Raw genomic sequence first — 15225 nt, 5'->3', positions numbered from 1 at the left:
CCAAAATAAAAGTCAACAAACGCGTCATTGAGTGAATGTGTGATTGTATAGGTTTGCTATATGCGCTAAATATAAGTTAATCTGTATGGTAAAACTAATATCTAACGAAAACGAAAATATATTTCATATCTGTGAAAATCCAAGCAACCTGATTAGCAAATGTGACTCCACGTTATCAGCTTAAAGTGAGCAAAACTCATAAAGACAAGTCAACTTCAAGGGATATCTAATTTATTAAACGTTAGTGCAAGCTCTATTAGCTATATAAGGCTATTGTGAACTATAACCAGGTAACAGGCCCTTTATATAAAGCAAAAAAAAATGTTTCAGCCTTTCATTTTAAGTGCAATTCAGTCGCCTTTCTTCCGGGCAGCCGCTGGCTGGCATTAGTTTGCTTGACCGACGCATCTAAAATGTTATTAATCCGGACATCGCGAGACCACAGTAGTATCTCGCGATATCGCCACAGTAGCAAAATGCAATACACAAAACTAATAAATAAAATGCACAAATTATTGCAGCAGTAATATTAATCCAAAACTTCATATGAAATAGTAAAAACTCCGACAAGGACCACTTTACTGTACAATAACTACTTTTACTTTTGATACTTTAAGTAAATTAAATTCTGATAATTCTGACTAGCCTGAGTAAGGTTTCAATTGCAGGATGTTTACTTTTAGCAGAGTACTTTACAGTAGGGTGTTAGTCTTTTTTACTTAAATAAAAATTAAGGACTAGAACTTTTTCTTTTTTTTTTACCACAGCCCTATTTGGCTCCACATAGCGCAGTGTATCAATGGGAACCAAACTCCCTGCTCATATCAGGATCTCAGGACTGGCTTGGACTAAGTCAGTTAATGAACTGAACAAGCTGTCTTTGCAATCATACTTGTTTTTAAAGACTGCTGTATAAGATTTGATTTGCAGACACTCACACAGTACTGAACATCAACTCATATACAGTATGATGTCAAATTGTCAGCAATATCACACAGGCACAAACAGAAACGTGGTGTCAATTTATTTGGAAACAACACCAACAGGAAATATTAACGAGTTTTAACGAGAATTTAAGACCTTAATACAAAATAGAAATTAACGTTGTTTTATTACAGGAAACACAGCGCAAAGAAGGGCATCTCTAACTAAAACTGCAGTGTGGTGTTTACAAGAAAGGGCATGTTTAGCCATTTAACATTTTGTGGGAATGTCAAACATGAAACAAGGGCAATGCTGCTGGAAGCAAGGAAGGGATTCATTTTGGCCTCATGATAGAGCGGCTCTTCTGCTTCCAAACTTGTGATGTCAGTTAGAGCTGTCTTGATATCAGATTTTCCCTGCACAATTATCATAGCCAAACAAATTCACAATAACAACATCTATAGAATTTTTTGAAAACTGTTATTAGTCAAATAGAAAGAACAGAACAGAAAAAGAACAGAAAAGATCAAATGCTGGATTCTATACACAATATTATTATTATTGCACTACTAACGCAATATCAATATTTCATTTTTATTACCATAGATGTCATCAGTACTGGTATATTATATTTATTTTTTGCTTTCCAAGCTATTTGTAGTTCTCTTTTTCGTTACATCTTCACATTCACTTCACCCGCCAGTGCTCATAAATGTTTGACAGCGGGTGTGTACATGTTTAAAGGGCCCTTTATGATGTCTACATACCTGTGTCAAAGACCTGTGAGAGATACAGCTGGGTGTGATCTCTAACAGGGCTCAGAGAGTAAATGAACATCTCTTTGGTGTGACTATAACTGGCTCATCCCAAGGCTGCGTCTTCTTTGCAAATAATACAGTTAAAGTGGGCCTGTTGAATATTGCTTAAATGCCTCGTGGTCCTGTCCTAAAGCAGCCTTTTTAGAAATTAAATGTAACTAATACCAAGGACCTGACATTAGAGGTCACCACCCAACTCCTGCAGACACATAACTGATGGTTAAGATGTTAAGATTGCTGAGTCTTACAAGTAACTGCTTCGGCACAATAATTGTCAATGAGATGATCTTGATAGGAATACAGACAGGCCTGCCAACAGAAATGAATGGGTCCTTGTAAAGGTTGGCCCTATCCAAATGTGCTCTCCCTCTCTCTCTCAACCCAACCGGTCAAGGCAGATGGCCGCCCATCTTGAGCCGGGGTCTGCTCCGAGGTTTCTGCCTTCTAAAAGGCAGTTTTTCCTCACCACTGTCTCCAAGTGCTTGCTCAAGGGGGAATGTTGGGTTCTCTGTATTACAATTTAATTAAAGAGTTTGGTCTAGACCTGCTCTAATTGGAAAGTGTCATGAGATAACTTTTGTTGTGAATTGGCGCGACATAAATAAACTGAATTGAACTGAATCGAATCTGGAACATCATCATCCTCTTTCTCACAAGAGGTGGTGACTCTGGCTACCTCTTGACTAATAAAGGTAGATATAATGTTACCCTCCTAGCTAACAGTCTAAAGTCCTTTCCAGTTTTCTCTTTTTCTTCTCCTTTTCTGGTATTCTAGTGCCAGGTCTGGCATCGCAAGGATGCCAGTTTCCCTCCAGCATAGCTAGCTAGCAGTTGCTTTACATCAGTCAATTCCTCAGGTCTTATGAACAACTGCATGCTTGAATGTTTATAGGACAGACTTGAACAGGGACACAGCACTCCCTATTGGCATGAGGTGTGCTACACACACACCCAAAGCATATTTTGACAGGCAAACAGCTAGAAGTTGACATGAATGATAAAAAGTCAATGTGACGCTTGAATGTAAATCAGCAGCTTTTGTCATTAGTCAGTGCAGCCCTTGGGCTATTGCACTGCTGAACAGTATGTTCACCATGAATAATTTGAATGATGTGCACAACAACTGAAAACTGCAACTGATATTGATTGATTGATATTATTCATCTGATTAATATTATTTATCATCTCTATCAATCATCTTTTTCAATTCAATTTTATTTATATAGCACATTTTACAATCAAAATTGTCTCTAGGTGCATCACTCAGGAGATACTGGAGAATTCATATGCTAATTATGATAAAAGTTGACACAAATTTCCAGTGCAGTAAATTGTAAAGTGATGGAATTTTATATTCAAAAGATCAAAGGTCGATTTCATTGTGACATTATATGTTCTGCAAAAACATTTTTCTGTCCATTATTCAACAGTGTAACTCAGAAGGGGAAACTGTGGCCTTATTTCACATTTAGTCAGAACTTATTACACTTGTCTTGAAATGGTGCTGACAGTATCGCTCTTCTGTGTAGGTCTTCTGTGCTGCCAGATTGAAGATGTGTATCATGCAATCCATTGTTTTGAGAATTTGTAACTTCTTTGCGGAGACATTCATATTTGACGCTTTGTAGTCCGCCACAAGCTCACTGGTTCTGATTGTCCAACTCGCAATTTGACTGGGGCGTGGAGACATACAACCACGTATTATCTTAATTTAAAAGTGTGACATATGAACAGCCAGAGGGAACGGTTGATGACATGAAACAAAGGCTGCTAAATACCATCACCCTAAAAGCAGTCCCTACTTTGAATGCTTTACGAACAGCCCTCATGGAAACTGTTTAAAGTTTTTGACTTGAGTTGGAGTGATTACCAAAGGTATGAGCCTGTTGAGTCTGTTAAAAAAAAATTAAGTTGTGCGTGTCAAAATACAACTGGTTACATAATATGACTTGTAGAATCCAACATTTTTAGGAGCTTTATGTATATTAAGCGCTAAAAATCCAGGAAGCTCAGCCTCTGTTGCTTTGACTTTCGGCAACTCACTCAAGAGGAAGTTATGCTGCTGTTTTTTTTTGGGGGTTTTTTTTGCTTTTTTTCTTTTTCTTTTTCTTTTTCAACTCACACTCTGACTCATATTCGCACAGTTTTCCTCGAACGCGTGCAACATATGTACCCTGTTGGGTTTTGCCTCAATAAATGGCTCACCATCTCGGTAGGGGATGGTGTTCTACCGAAATTAAACGTTTGTCATAAACACCAAAAATTCTGTGCATGTTGTAGATTTAAGACCCCACAAATAAATACTTCACACACATACATGCTGTCTGTGTCTACTGAGTTCCTGAGTATATTTGCTGATTTACATAGTGAACCACACACACTAATCAGTTCCCGCTAGGTGGTTAATTTTGTACTGTCCCCTATGAGCACACACACACACACACACACACACACACACACAGAGCGTAGTCAGTGGCTTGATCAAACTGAAGGTAGGAGCAGCATCACTCTTCGTCAGAAAGGCTGTTACAAACTTCCCATAAGTTGTCTGTGCCCACAAACATCCTGTCTAAGTACAGTTTATCACACCATTTTAATAGTTGTTTAAGCTTAAGGCCTTAGACAACCTGTATAATATTGATTAGGTCTACAATAAATCAATCCAACAGCATCATATACATGATATTTTAAGTACAACACACCTAATATGGCTTCCATTAATAGTCTCCACTGTCGTTTAGCACTGTTTACTGGTCAACGGTGCCCGTTTGTGTTTCAAAGATCACCAAAGGGGGGGGGGGGGGGGGGGGGGGGGGGGGGGGGGGGGGGAAATCTAGATTCCTTCCTCATTCGCACTTTGCTAGCCCACAGAGGATGTGCCACTGCAATATCGTCAACCCACATCTCGCAAGTCACATCCATCCTGATTAAATCTCACATTAAGGACACCTAGAGCACGCAACTTTTTGCAAAGCAATCCCACCACCCTCTCCATCACTGCTCATATCATACGACTTTGTTATAGTTCAGCACTTTCATTAGAATATTCAATCTTATCTCATTAATTAACTCCCCCTGGACTGTTTGCAGTTATCCAAAAGTACCAGTGTGCTGTCATGGCTGGACAGGGGGGCTTCTATTAGGCCTGGAACATACCTTTGAACATCATATATTCCTATTATTTGAACTTTTTTTTTCACTATAATCCAATCCATAAGTAACGCAGTGCCAGAATATATGAGCAGTTTGGTCATGGTTTTTAATCATTTTTTTTGCAATAAAACATCTAAAAGCAAAATTGGCATCAGGTGGAGGACCCTTGGACAAAATCCGATCAAATGAGGCTCCTTGGTCTGGTTTGTGTCAGTTTCTAACGCTTATTAGCCTATTATTACTTGTTTCAGCGCAAGCAAACCTGCTTTAATCACTTCTGCACCTTTTATTCATTTTGAAGGTTTCCTGTCATGTTTTCTTCTTATCTATATATTAAGAAAGAAAATAACATTTCCTGAGAACAGCTTAACTATGTAGCAGCATGTGAACTTGAAGACACCAAAGAAAGAAAAGGAAGAAAAAAAAACAAACACACTCTAACCCTTCTTTTCATTTTCTGCAGTGAGCCTGTGGGGATGTGTCTACCCAGTAACTTTCCACTTCTAGTCTGTAACTTTCCACTGTGACAGGGGATGTTGTTAATGTCATCTTAACCGAATGAGTGCTGGTGTGTTTGCTTGTTGTGGTGCCTTCCACAGCCACATATTTGACAGTAGGTGAAGTTTGTTTCACATGCCATAACCTGTTGGTTCATGGTATGTTTTTGCCTCAAGCCTTTTTCTTTATAGCAAAAATTGTACTTTTACATAACAGCACAAGCCTCTTACAAATCTAGGACTTTGGCTTTGTCTGAGGTAAATAGCGCAGCGCAAGTATCTTCGCTAGTTTCCAACTGACAGAACTGTCATTTTAAGCAGCAAATGTACTGTACATGGGTCCATCTGTGTACCCATGGACAGACATGTTGGTCCTAAAATGAGATGTGGTCAGGTGCAGTGTCTATCTTGAGGCATTGACTGACAAAAGTCTAATCTAAAGTCAATGGTGCAGAATTTTTCCTGCCGTTTTAAGGGTGCATTATTCAGATAGCAAGATGCACCTATATAGGCAATGTGTGTACACTCTGCTTGTTGCATCATGGGAAATTTGGATCCTGTGTTTTGGGAGATTCCCCCATTGTTGAGAATAAAGGTCATAATTTCTTGAGCTGCTACCTTGATTGTAAGAAATTTGGAAGTATCATATTAAATCACTGTAGTTCCCCTTTGACAAGACCCAAGAGTTTTGTGGTTATGTGAGGCACAGCAATGCTCAGGTCAACATGTTAACGCCTTTTTTGAGCTTGATTGTTCATGCTGTGTGTCTTGTCAAGACTAACTAACCCAGACTCATTATTCGATGGTGGGTGAGAAAAGTATTAAGATAAATACTATAAAGTTATGGGAGGCACGGTGGTGCAGTGGTTAGCGCTGTCGCCTCGTAGCAATAGGGTTTCAGGTTGGAATCCCGGTCTGGGCCCTTCAATGTGGAGTTTGCATGTTCTCCCTGTGCCTGTGTGGGTTTTCTCCGGGTACTCCGGCTTCCTCCCACAATCCCAAAGACATGCACATTAGGTTAATTGGCTACTCTACATTGCCCCCTAGGTGTGAGTGCGTGCGTGAGTGGTTGTCTGACTTTGCGTGTTGGCCCTGCAATTGACTGGCGACCAGTCCAGGGTGTACCCCGCCTCTCGCCCGTAGTCAGCTGGGATAGGCTCCAGCTCCCCCACGACCCTGACGGATAAGCGGTATAGAAAATGGATGGATTAATGGAACTTCCAAGTTACAAGGAAGCAAATCATCACTGCCACAACAGGTGACAATATGCTTGAACATTTCCCCCTGAGCTATTCCACGAGCTTCTCAAGCAACGGTGAGAGAACTCCTGGAGAGTCTTGCATCATAAGGCATTCCTCGTTACTATGTTCGGATAGAGGCTTAAGAATTGTAGCTGAAAATTGTAGCTTACTGAGTGTTGCTGGAAGAAAAGATGTGAATTCATCCTTTAGAGGCCACGAATGCCTGAAAATTTTATGGCAATCCGTCCAATTGCTGTTGAGATATTTCTCTCTGGATCAAAGTCGGGGACCAGCTGAAAAAAGACAGTTTGAGTACAGTACAGTACAGTACAGTACAGTTAATGGCAGGAATTATGTCAGTGGTAACTTACTGGGAATGTGGGTGTGCCTTTAGCTAATATTAACTAACATTATAATGAATAAACAAAAGCTCTGTGTTTTTTTTCCTCTCTGTTGAGCCCATCAGTTCAGAGAAAGCCAAAACAAGATGTAATTTGTAGTTTCCGAATGCTGCACTGTTAACATACAATATCCCTTATTTACATATCCTAGTGGGGGGACTTTAAGTGGACCAGAATGACCAGTTTGGTTAGATGTTTTTTTCCAGTAGGAGATGATCTGTGACTGCTAAATGATGTCAAGTTCAGCAGTGATTATACTGCTGTGTTGTGCTGTGAAGGCGAGAAAGATTACACTTTACAACGATCAATTAGCGAGGGCTTTTTTCTGATCTCATGACATCTTCAGGAATTACTTTGTTAATGGGGGGAAGTAATTAAATACCATTTACTTACAGTACTTATACTTCACTAGATGTTGGAGACAAATACTGTACTTTTTTTCCCCGCTACATTTATTTAATACCTTAAGTCAATAGTTAATATGCAGAAACATTAATACAAAATACACATCAACTAATAAATTCAGATATATTTATTATTGTGTATTAACATACAGCTGTATAAAAAGTAATTAAAGTTCGCTCCATCTTTACTTCGACATTAAAGTGATTCACACATCACAAAATAAATTTTGAATACAGGACTTTTCCATGTAACTTGGGATTTATGCCTTTTGATACTACAACTTTTATTTAGATCTTAATACCTCTTCAACCACTGCTTTTTGTATTTAAGTAGCCTCATTTTCTAATTTTGCTATTTTGTATATTTCAGTCAAATTGTAAAACCTCTCAAAAATCTTGATCAGCAGTGATATCGAGATAGCAGACTGGCAGACAATGAATAAAGACATTAATCTTAGTAGTTCCATCCTTATATTTATTGCATAAAACAATGGTCAGATGTGAGAGACAACTTAGAACCAATCCCTCTGCTTTCCTGAGAGAATCCTCACAATAACACAGAGAAATAACATTCAAGTTATATGGCCTGGCTTAATCAGTTTCTCTTGCACAGAAAGAGTTTAAAACTTCATTCGGTTTAATTGCAGTGTTAAAAATTACAATAGTGCAGTTGTCAAGGAAATAAAATAAAATTCAAAAAATGTAAAAAAGGAGGAATGGAAATCCTAAATAGCATGAACAAGTTTTCTGGAGATGGCATAAATCATCGCATGTTGCCTGCTGTCAATATGCAAAATACTGGATGAATAGCAAAACCCTGTGGGTAACTTGTATTTGAGCTGCAATTCAGACAAGTGGATTTTCTAATTAAAGTCAAGAAATGATTGAAATGATGATGTGATTATTCATATCAACAGTGCACGTTTAACCATAACAGATGGTGGATGGTGGAGTGCTCATGCATTTCTGGGTGTTGTTCCAGTTTGTGGGTGAGGGTGATGAATTACTATTCAATACAATTTAAATTAAATTTATTTAAATAGCACCCTTTACAATTAAAATTGTCTCTAGATGTTTTCCAGAGACCCAGAGTCTGAACCCCCGAGCAAGCAGACAGTGGCAAGGAAAAACTCCCTTTTAACAGGAAGAAACCTTGAGCAGGACCCGGTTTGCAAGGGAGAACTATCCTGCTGATAGTCTTTGGACAGTTTTTGGTCCCAAACCACAGGGGTCTGCAAATTCTTGAAAGGGTTCCGAACATACTTTATCTCTTACTGTAATTAATGAATTGATTTCTGATACAATGAAAATAATCAAGACTATCTACAATAGTAGTAAGATTATTTTCACAATTAATGTTTCTTAAAGGGGTTAGGTTACTTGTTGAATGATCAAACAATACCCACAAACCCACAATTTTCCAGTGTCTGAAACAGGATGGCTCAGTTCGTGCAGCTTTGAAACTGATTTGCACGGATTGTCAGTAGCGAGATTTCCATTCAAATGTAGAGCAAATTTGAACCAAATTTCCAGAAAACAGAACTGAGAATGCAGTTTAATGTACGTTCTTGTTCACTACAGTTGTGCAAATATTGTAAGTTAAGTGTATCAAAATAAACAGCTGGTGGCACAAATTTTTCAGTCATGTGCCATTAAACAAATGTGAATTTATACCATTCACCATACCTCACCCATATTTATGATAGCAGGCTTTTAGTCCTGCCTTCAGGTGTGGCCATTCAAAGACACTGCTTCAGATGTGTTCAGACCACAGTTTGTACCATCTAGTTTGCTCGAAGCATACTGAACGCCCCTTCACAGTTATTACCACACAGTATAGAAAAAACATTTCAGATACAAATACTAATTTGTTCTTAAAAAACAAAAAACTAAAACAAACCTCGTTATTAAGGATGGTTCCTAAACCTTATCCTGAGCACACCTCTACCCCTAAATGTAAAGTGTAGGTTATAGATCCAATTTTGTGGGGGGGTTAGTGACAAAACAGTCAAACAAAACCTTTCACTATGTATAACTATGTATAAAGGTGGCCGTTTAAATATGACCATTTGCATTTTGACCAAGTATTCTCATGAGAGAAAACAAGAGTTTTCCCGTACACCATGTTCTTTTAAAATTAAGAGTTAAAAGTAGATTGAAGAATATTTTACCTACCATCTATTCCTGCTTGTGGGTTATAGACAAATATGTCCCACTGCTTGGAATGAAACGAACCTATAAGGAAAAATAGATGAAGAGAAAGATCGCGACACAGCTAATCACCACCAGGCCTACGTTCAGGATGATTCTGGTTCTTGGAGGTTCGTGAAGAAGCTCATCCACTATCTTATCCTGCTCCTTGTCTGTAATGACCTGAGATTTGGAAGGCTTCTCCTGTAAGCCACAGAACCACTCTAAAGCCTTCATACACCTCCCACCCTCTACTCCTCCTCCAAAGCAGCCTCCCTCTTCCTCCTCCCCATCCCTCACTCTTCTCTCTTCTCCTTCTTCTACCATTTTAGGGTCTGAAATTGTTAAGTGGCAACCATTCTGCATTGGACAGTGGGTATCTATGTCACTGGCTGTGATAGCATGACCATTGCTTAGATTAGCATTTCCATGATTGGACTCAATGTCATCATGGTTGTTTGGGTGGTCTTGACACTTTTCTTTAACAAGCAAACTGTTTCCAGTTATGATTGCATGGTTTATAGGCTTCAAAACATTAATGTCCTTTCCAGTTTTCTCTTTTTCTTGCTGTTTTAGCCTCTTTCTCTTGTTTAACCCCCACAGAGTAGTGGTTCTGATTTGTTCTTTTCTGGGTGGAGGTGTGCAGAGACTCACAACTACAGCCACCAAAGCTGACACCCAAAACAAGACAGCTGCCACATACATGAAATGAACATCTTTGATGAAAGATGGCCGTTCATCAGGCTGGTTGCAGTGAGGCTCGCGGTACACAAGTGCCAAAATCAGACGCAATGCTCCAAGGCCAAACCCTACCATGCCACCCCAAAAGGCACCTGTCTCATTGCAGCGATGCCACAGGACTCCAAGCAAGAAGAGGGCTGCTACCGGTGGGGTCAGGTAATCTGATACTTCTTGAATGTAATAGAACATCTGACCTCCTTGCATTTCGATAATGACGGGCACCCAAGCAATGCTGATGATCACCATGAAAACCACAAACAACCTGCCAACTATCACCAACTCCCTGGATGATACCTGCTTTCGTAGCATCTTGTAAATATCCAATGTAAATATGGTGCTCGCTGAGTTGAAGATAGAATCCAAGTCACTCATTAGAGCTGCGATCATGACAGCCATCATTAGACCACGAAGACCAACGGGCATCACTGACATGACGAGTCGTGGGTAAGCCACGTTGCTACAGCCGGCTGCAGAACCGCACACTTCCATGCAGTGTTCTGGGCTGATACATGCCAACTCATCAGCAAATAGGATTCTGGAAATCATACCTGTATTCGTGGCAATAAATAAATAAGTCATTCAGTGAGTCCACAGATAGAATTTTAGGTGTAAGTCATTCAAAAAGCGATTAATGGGTTTTACCTGGAATGACAATGATGAACATGGGAAGGATTTTCAGAAAGCCAGCCATTAGAGTAGAACCTTTGGCATGGGCAATGTTCTTTGCTGCCAGAACCCGCTGTACAATCACTTGATCTGCACACCAGTACCTGCACACAGTCCAAGTAGAAATATAGTAAGGACACTGGTTGACTCCGTTAACTCTGCGGTTTGTACTGACTGAAAGGCTATTTTTATAGGCCAGGATCAGGCATAGCATAAATCAGTTTACACTGAAAGACTTGTACAAGTACCAAATAGAGGCAGGAGTCTGGCCCAGTAAGAAACCAGGCCAAGGGAGATCTGGATCCCTCGGACCTCGAAGGATCTTCAGAGCATCTGGCTTCGGGTGGTGGAGACATGTTTCAGAATATGTCAGATTGGGTGAAAGCTGCAAGATGGTTGTGATGTTTGGAGAAGCCTGCATGTACTTGGTCCTCACACCTTAAAATAACAAGACAGGACGTGATTTATTGTATAGTGCAGTATGCAGATCAAATTGTAGTTTAATTAATTACATGATGTAAATGGTTCAACTTCAATGTACAAAGGACAAAAGACCTTCAAGTCCTCCCACTTTGAAGAGGCTGATGCCTGTAAGGCAGAGTGCTCCAGCAATCATGAGGAATGCCTGGACCGTATCTGTGTAGATGACAGCAACCAGACCTCCAGTAACCGTCAGCAAAGCTGTCATGGCAATGAGGAGGATGATTGACAGATAGAGATTCCACCCTAAAGATTCATGAATGAACAGGGCTCCAGCATACAGGTCCACAGACAACTTGGTGAAGATGTACAGGACGAGAGATAAAGCGGCAAAATACACCTTTAGTCGCTTCCCGCCGTACCGCTTGGACAGGTACTCCGGCATGGTGTAGACGCCAGATTGAACATACACAGGGATAAAAATCCAGCCTAACAACTGGAGCAGTAATAAAGCATTTAATTCCCATGCAGCCACGCTGAGCCCGCTAGCAGCACCTGATCCAGCTAGTCCAATGAAATGCTCACTTCCTATGTTGCTGACGAACAGAGAAGCTCCTATAGCCGCCCAATTCATGGAGCGACCAGCGAGGAAGTAGCCGCTCACTGTGCTCCGATTGGCTTTCCACATGGCAAGGAATCCAATCACGAGCACCAGGATGAAGTAGATTGCTACAATGATGATGTCTGCCATTTCCATAGTGTTGGCAGTAGCCATGTTTGAGCACTTATGTTGGTCTTTTTGGAAGAGAAGTATGTTGTCCAGGTGCAATATATCTTTGCACTTTATATCTAATTATGACTCAAGATATAAAATGCGTGAGTGTAAAGTGCAGAGGTACTTGTAACTAGTTTCTACTAGTTTAAATCCACGTATTAGTATTTGGCACGATCAAACAATCAGTATTTCAGTGCTAGTCAGCTGGATCAAAAAAAACAAAAAAAAAGAAATCAGAATATACAGTCATCTGCGCATTGTCATATATATATATAGTGTAAAGCAGTTACAAAGGAAATTTCAGAGATAAAGATTCCTTGTTTCTTTGGCACTTGATTCTAAGACAATATTCTAAATAGTCCTTGAAGTTCTTGATCCTTTGTAGTTAACTTCAGCTTTGGGAATCAGTGCAGATTGTGGCTTGACAGCTTACAATGACCATTTATTGTCACTAGGCTTTGACTGAGGAAGCCACAACAACAACAAAAAAAAAGGTCATCCCGATCCTGCAACAAACAAACAAAATTAGTCTTTAAGTTTAAGACATTTGCTACAATTTCTAATTCTTCTTTAAAGTATATGTAGCCCCAACAAATCTGGGGGAACTACTTCTTTGGTAGATAGAATATAATATAAAGAATATAATATAATATAATGACAAAAATGTTTTCTGTCCTGTCTTTCAAATTACAGCAGAGCTTTTATTAAAGCCTATTGTTCATTCATCTCTGCAGTGTTTTCACATAGTGAAATAGCTTGTGAATGACAGACAGGTGTTTATGCTGTGCCTAAGAGAAGTGGAGCAGTCAGCACTTAACCCTTTCTTATCCCTTTCGGCTGCTTTTTAAGGGTGCCAGAGCAGGTTTGTTTTCACCGGGTACGCCGCTGTCAAAGGGGAATGGATTATAATGGAACTCAGTTGCTCAGATTGGAAAGGTTAGACCACTGATTACTAAAATAGGTGATTAAAAGTGGGGATCACTTTGAGGGATTTACCTCAAGTCAGGTCTCAGATCATTTAGAACAAGCCTAAAAATAAGTCACAAGTCTACATGAGCAAATTGCACGTTGTCATTTGTTCTCAAAATGGTCAGAAAACCATTGCGGTTTGGGGTGGGAGTGGGGCGGGAGTGGACTCACCACACAGCAATATATCTATAACTTTCTTACTCTGTGCAAGGCAGTATGAAAATGTTTCAGCAGCGTAAACAGTTGGAAACAACAGCATTGGTGACATTTCTTCACCAGAATACACTGGATCTGCTGTATTTCGCAGCGCAGGTTTTACTCTTGATGCTACTTATAGTAGAGTCAATATTGATTGAAATAATTAGTAGAAGGTTAACTGACTTCTGGAAGGGAATGCTTTGTAAACAGAGGTTTGTTCGTTCCCGCTTCACGGTATCCGGGGTTATTATACAGACCTACGTCAAGCGCGTTTTGGGCCTACAGGGAGGTTTCATCACAGTTTGGTTTAGCACAGCTATTAAAAGATATCTGTTCTGTTCGGTTAAACAAAAGGACTCACTAGAACTGCACTCGCTAAGCTTTTTTGAAAGTTCAGATGGATGCAAAACTCAGTAGCACTAAAGGTGAGGGTCATAAATATTTTGAGCCTGTGAAATGATGCTCAACACAAATAGTTCTGGTACAGTAGAAGTCCCATAATTCAGTCTCATCCCCAAGCAGCAACATCAGCCGCCATCCAGGTGACATCTTTGTCAGGGAAGTTCCTGCTTATGCCAGCCAGACAATGGCGGACAATGTTTCATTGAAGTGCAGACTGAAAAATTATTTGTAAACATCTTTTCATAATATCAAAAATATTAATGACCCTTATTTAGTTCCACAGGATATAACTGGAGATAAAGTGTTGCTGCTGGAATACTCAGGATTACATAACTCCCCCTTATTAGTGGTAGTTATGCAATCCGTGATTCCAACAAGTTGTGACAACATAAAAAAAAAAGAAAAGAAAAAAGAACATGATAATTTGCTCATCATGTTTGACATATGCAAACTATTCCGAATTTGATGCCAACAACAAGTTTTAAACAAGTTGAGACAGGAACAACAAAAGACTGGGAAAGTTGTCTACTGCTCAAAAAAAATAAATAAATAAATAAAAATTTGGAACATGAGGCTCATTGGAAACAGGTGACAGTATCATAAATGGGTATGAAAGGCTCAGTCAGTCATTATATAAAGTCACTACAGTTTGTACGACTGTTGTCAGTAAACACAGTTTGTCCCAGCCTTTTTTCAGAACTAAACATGAACACTTAAAGTAAAGTAAGTGTGGCTCTGTATAGTTTTCTTGGAGTGAACTTATAATAATATAAGTGCACCTGACTGCTCCACTTGTAAATCTATTATATATTCGTCTTATTTGTGATAGGGTTTCCATATAACGTGCATGCAATACAAGAACAATTTATTCTAATAAATACTTATTTTTCTATAATATTCCTTATTCCTTATGCTGGTTTAATGGTTAACTTCATTGATTTATCAATATCAATATTACTTTAATAAATCACAAGGACTTTGTTTGGCACTGCAAGTGAATTAAAAACAAACCACTTTATGAGATATTCTTATAATAACATACTGTACATTCACTACAGTTGGCTGGACATAAAGTAGCCTAAATGGTTTCTTCTTCATTTTATATGATAGGTATGAAGTATTGTTTGTGCGCATGAGCAGTAAATACAGCGTTAAAATTAAATTTAACTAAAAAATTACATTTTTTTCCAACCATACATGTAAAAGCAAAACTGTTGATGTCTGCGCAAGGGAATGAATGAACAGAAAGATCTTACAACAAAAGTCGCTCTTTAAACAGTACATAGCGCAGGTATTCGCCTACCTGCTGCCCGGCTCTTTCCCTCCGTGTCCTTTCCCGGTGTAGTTAAAGGTTTCCGGTCTGACTGGCTTGGACCTCAGACTGGTGACAGCTGCGGGATCCTCTGCCTATTAACATCAAAGAGGG

At 39.4% G+C, this 15225-nt stretch overlaps 1 protein-coding gene across 1 annotated transcript; it reads right to left on the bottom strand.

Moving 5' to 3' along the window:
- Positions 1–7890: 7890 nt before the first annotated feature.
- Positions 7891–15225, bottom strand: LOC124055587 (sodium/myo-inositol cotransporter-like). Its single transcript, XM_046382512.1, has 5 exons — positions 15103–15225; positions 11591–12736; positions 11284–11473; positions 11012–11139; positions 7891–10917 (listed from the first exon to the last, which is right to left on the bottom strand). The coding sequence occupies exons 2-5, from the start codon at positions 12228–12230 to the stop codon at positions 9674–9676; spliced, it is 2202 nt and encodes a 733-aa protein (XP_046238468.1). The 5' UTR covers positions 12231–12736; positions 15103–15225; the 3' UTR covers positions 7891–9673.

The sequence above is a fragment of the Scatophagus argus genome, chromosome 24 (genome assembly GCF_020382885.2).
Source record: "Scatophagus argus isolate fScaArg1 chromosome 24, fScaArg1.pri, whole genome shotgun sequence".
In the NCBI taxonomy this organism is placed as follows: domain Eukaryota; kingdom Metazoa; phylum Chordata; class Actinopteri; family Scatophagidae; genus Scatophagus; species Scatophagus argus.
This window is presented reverse-complemented; position numbering and strand designations above follow the sequence as displayed.

Excerpts from the sequence above, each read along its gene's own strand:
- LOC124055587 (XM_046382512.1), bottom strand. The coding sequence starts at position 12,230 with ATGGCTACTGCCAACACTATGGAAATGGCAGACATCATCATTGTAGCA. Across the intron at positions 11,474-11,590 it reads CAAAGTGGGAGGACTTGAAG|GTGTGAGGACCAAGTACATG; the intron begins GTCTTTTGTCCT and ends TGTTATTTTAAG. Across the intron at positions 10,918-11,011 it reads GTTCATCATTGTCATTCCAG|GTATGATTTCCAGAATCCTA; the intron begins GTAAAACCCATT and ends CCACGAATACAG.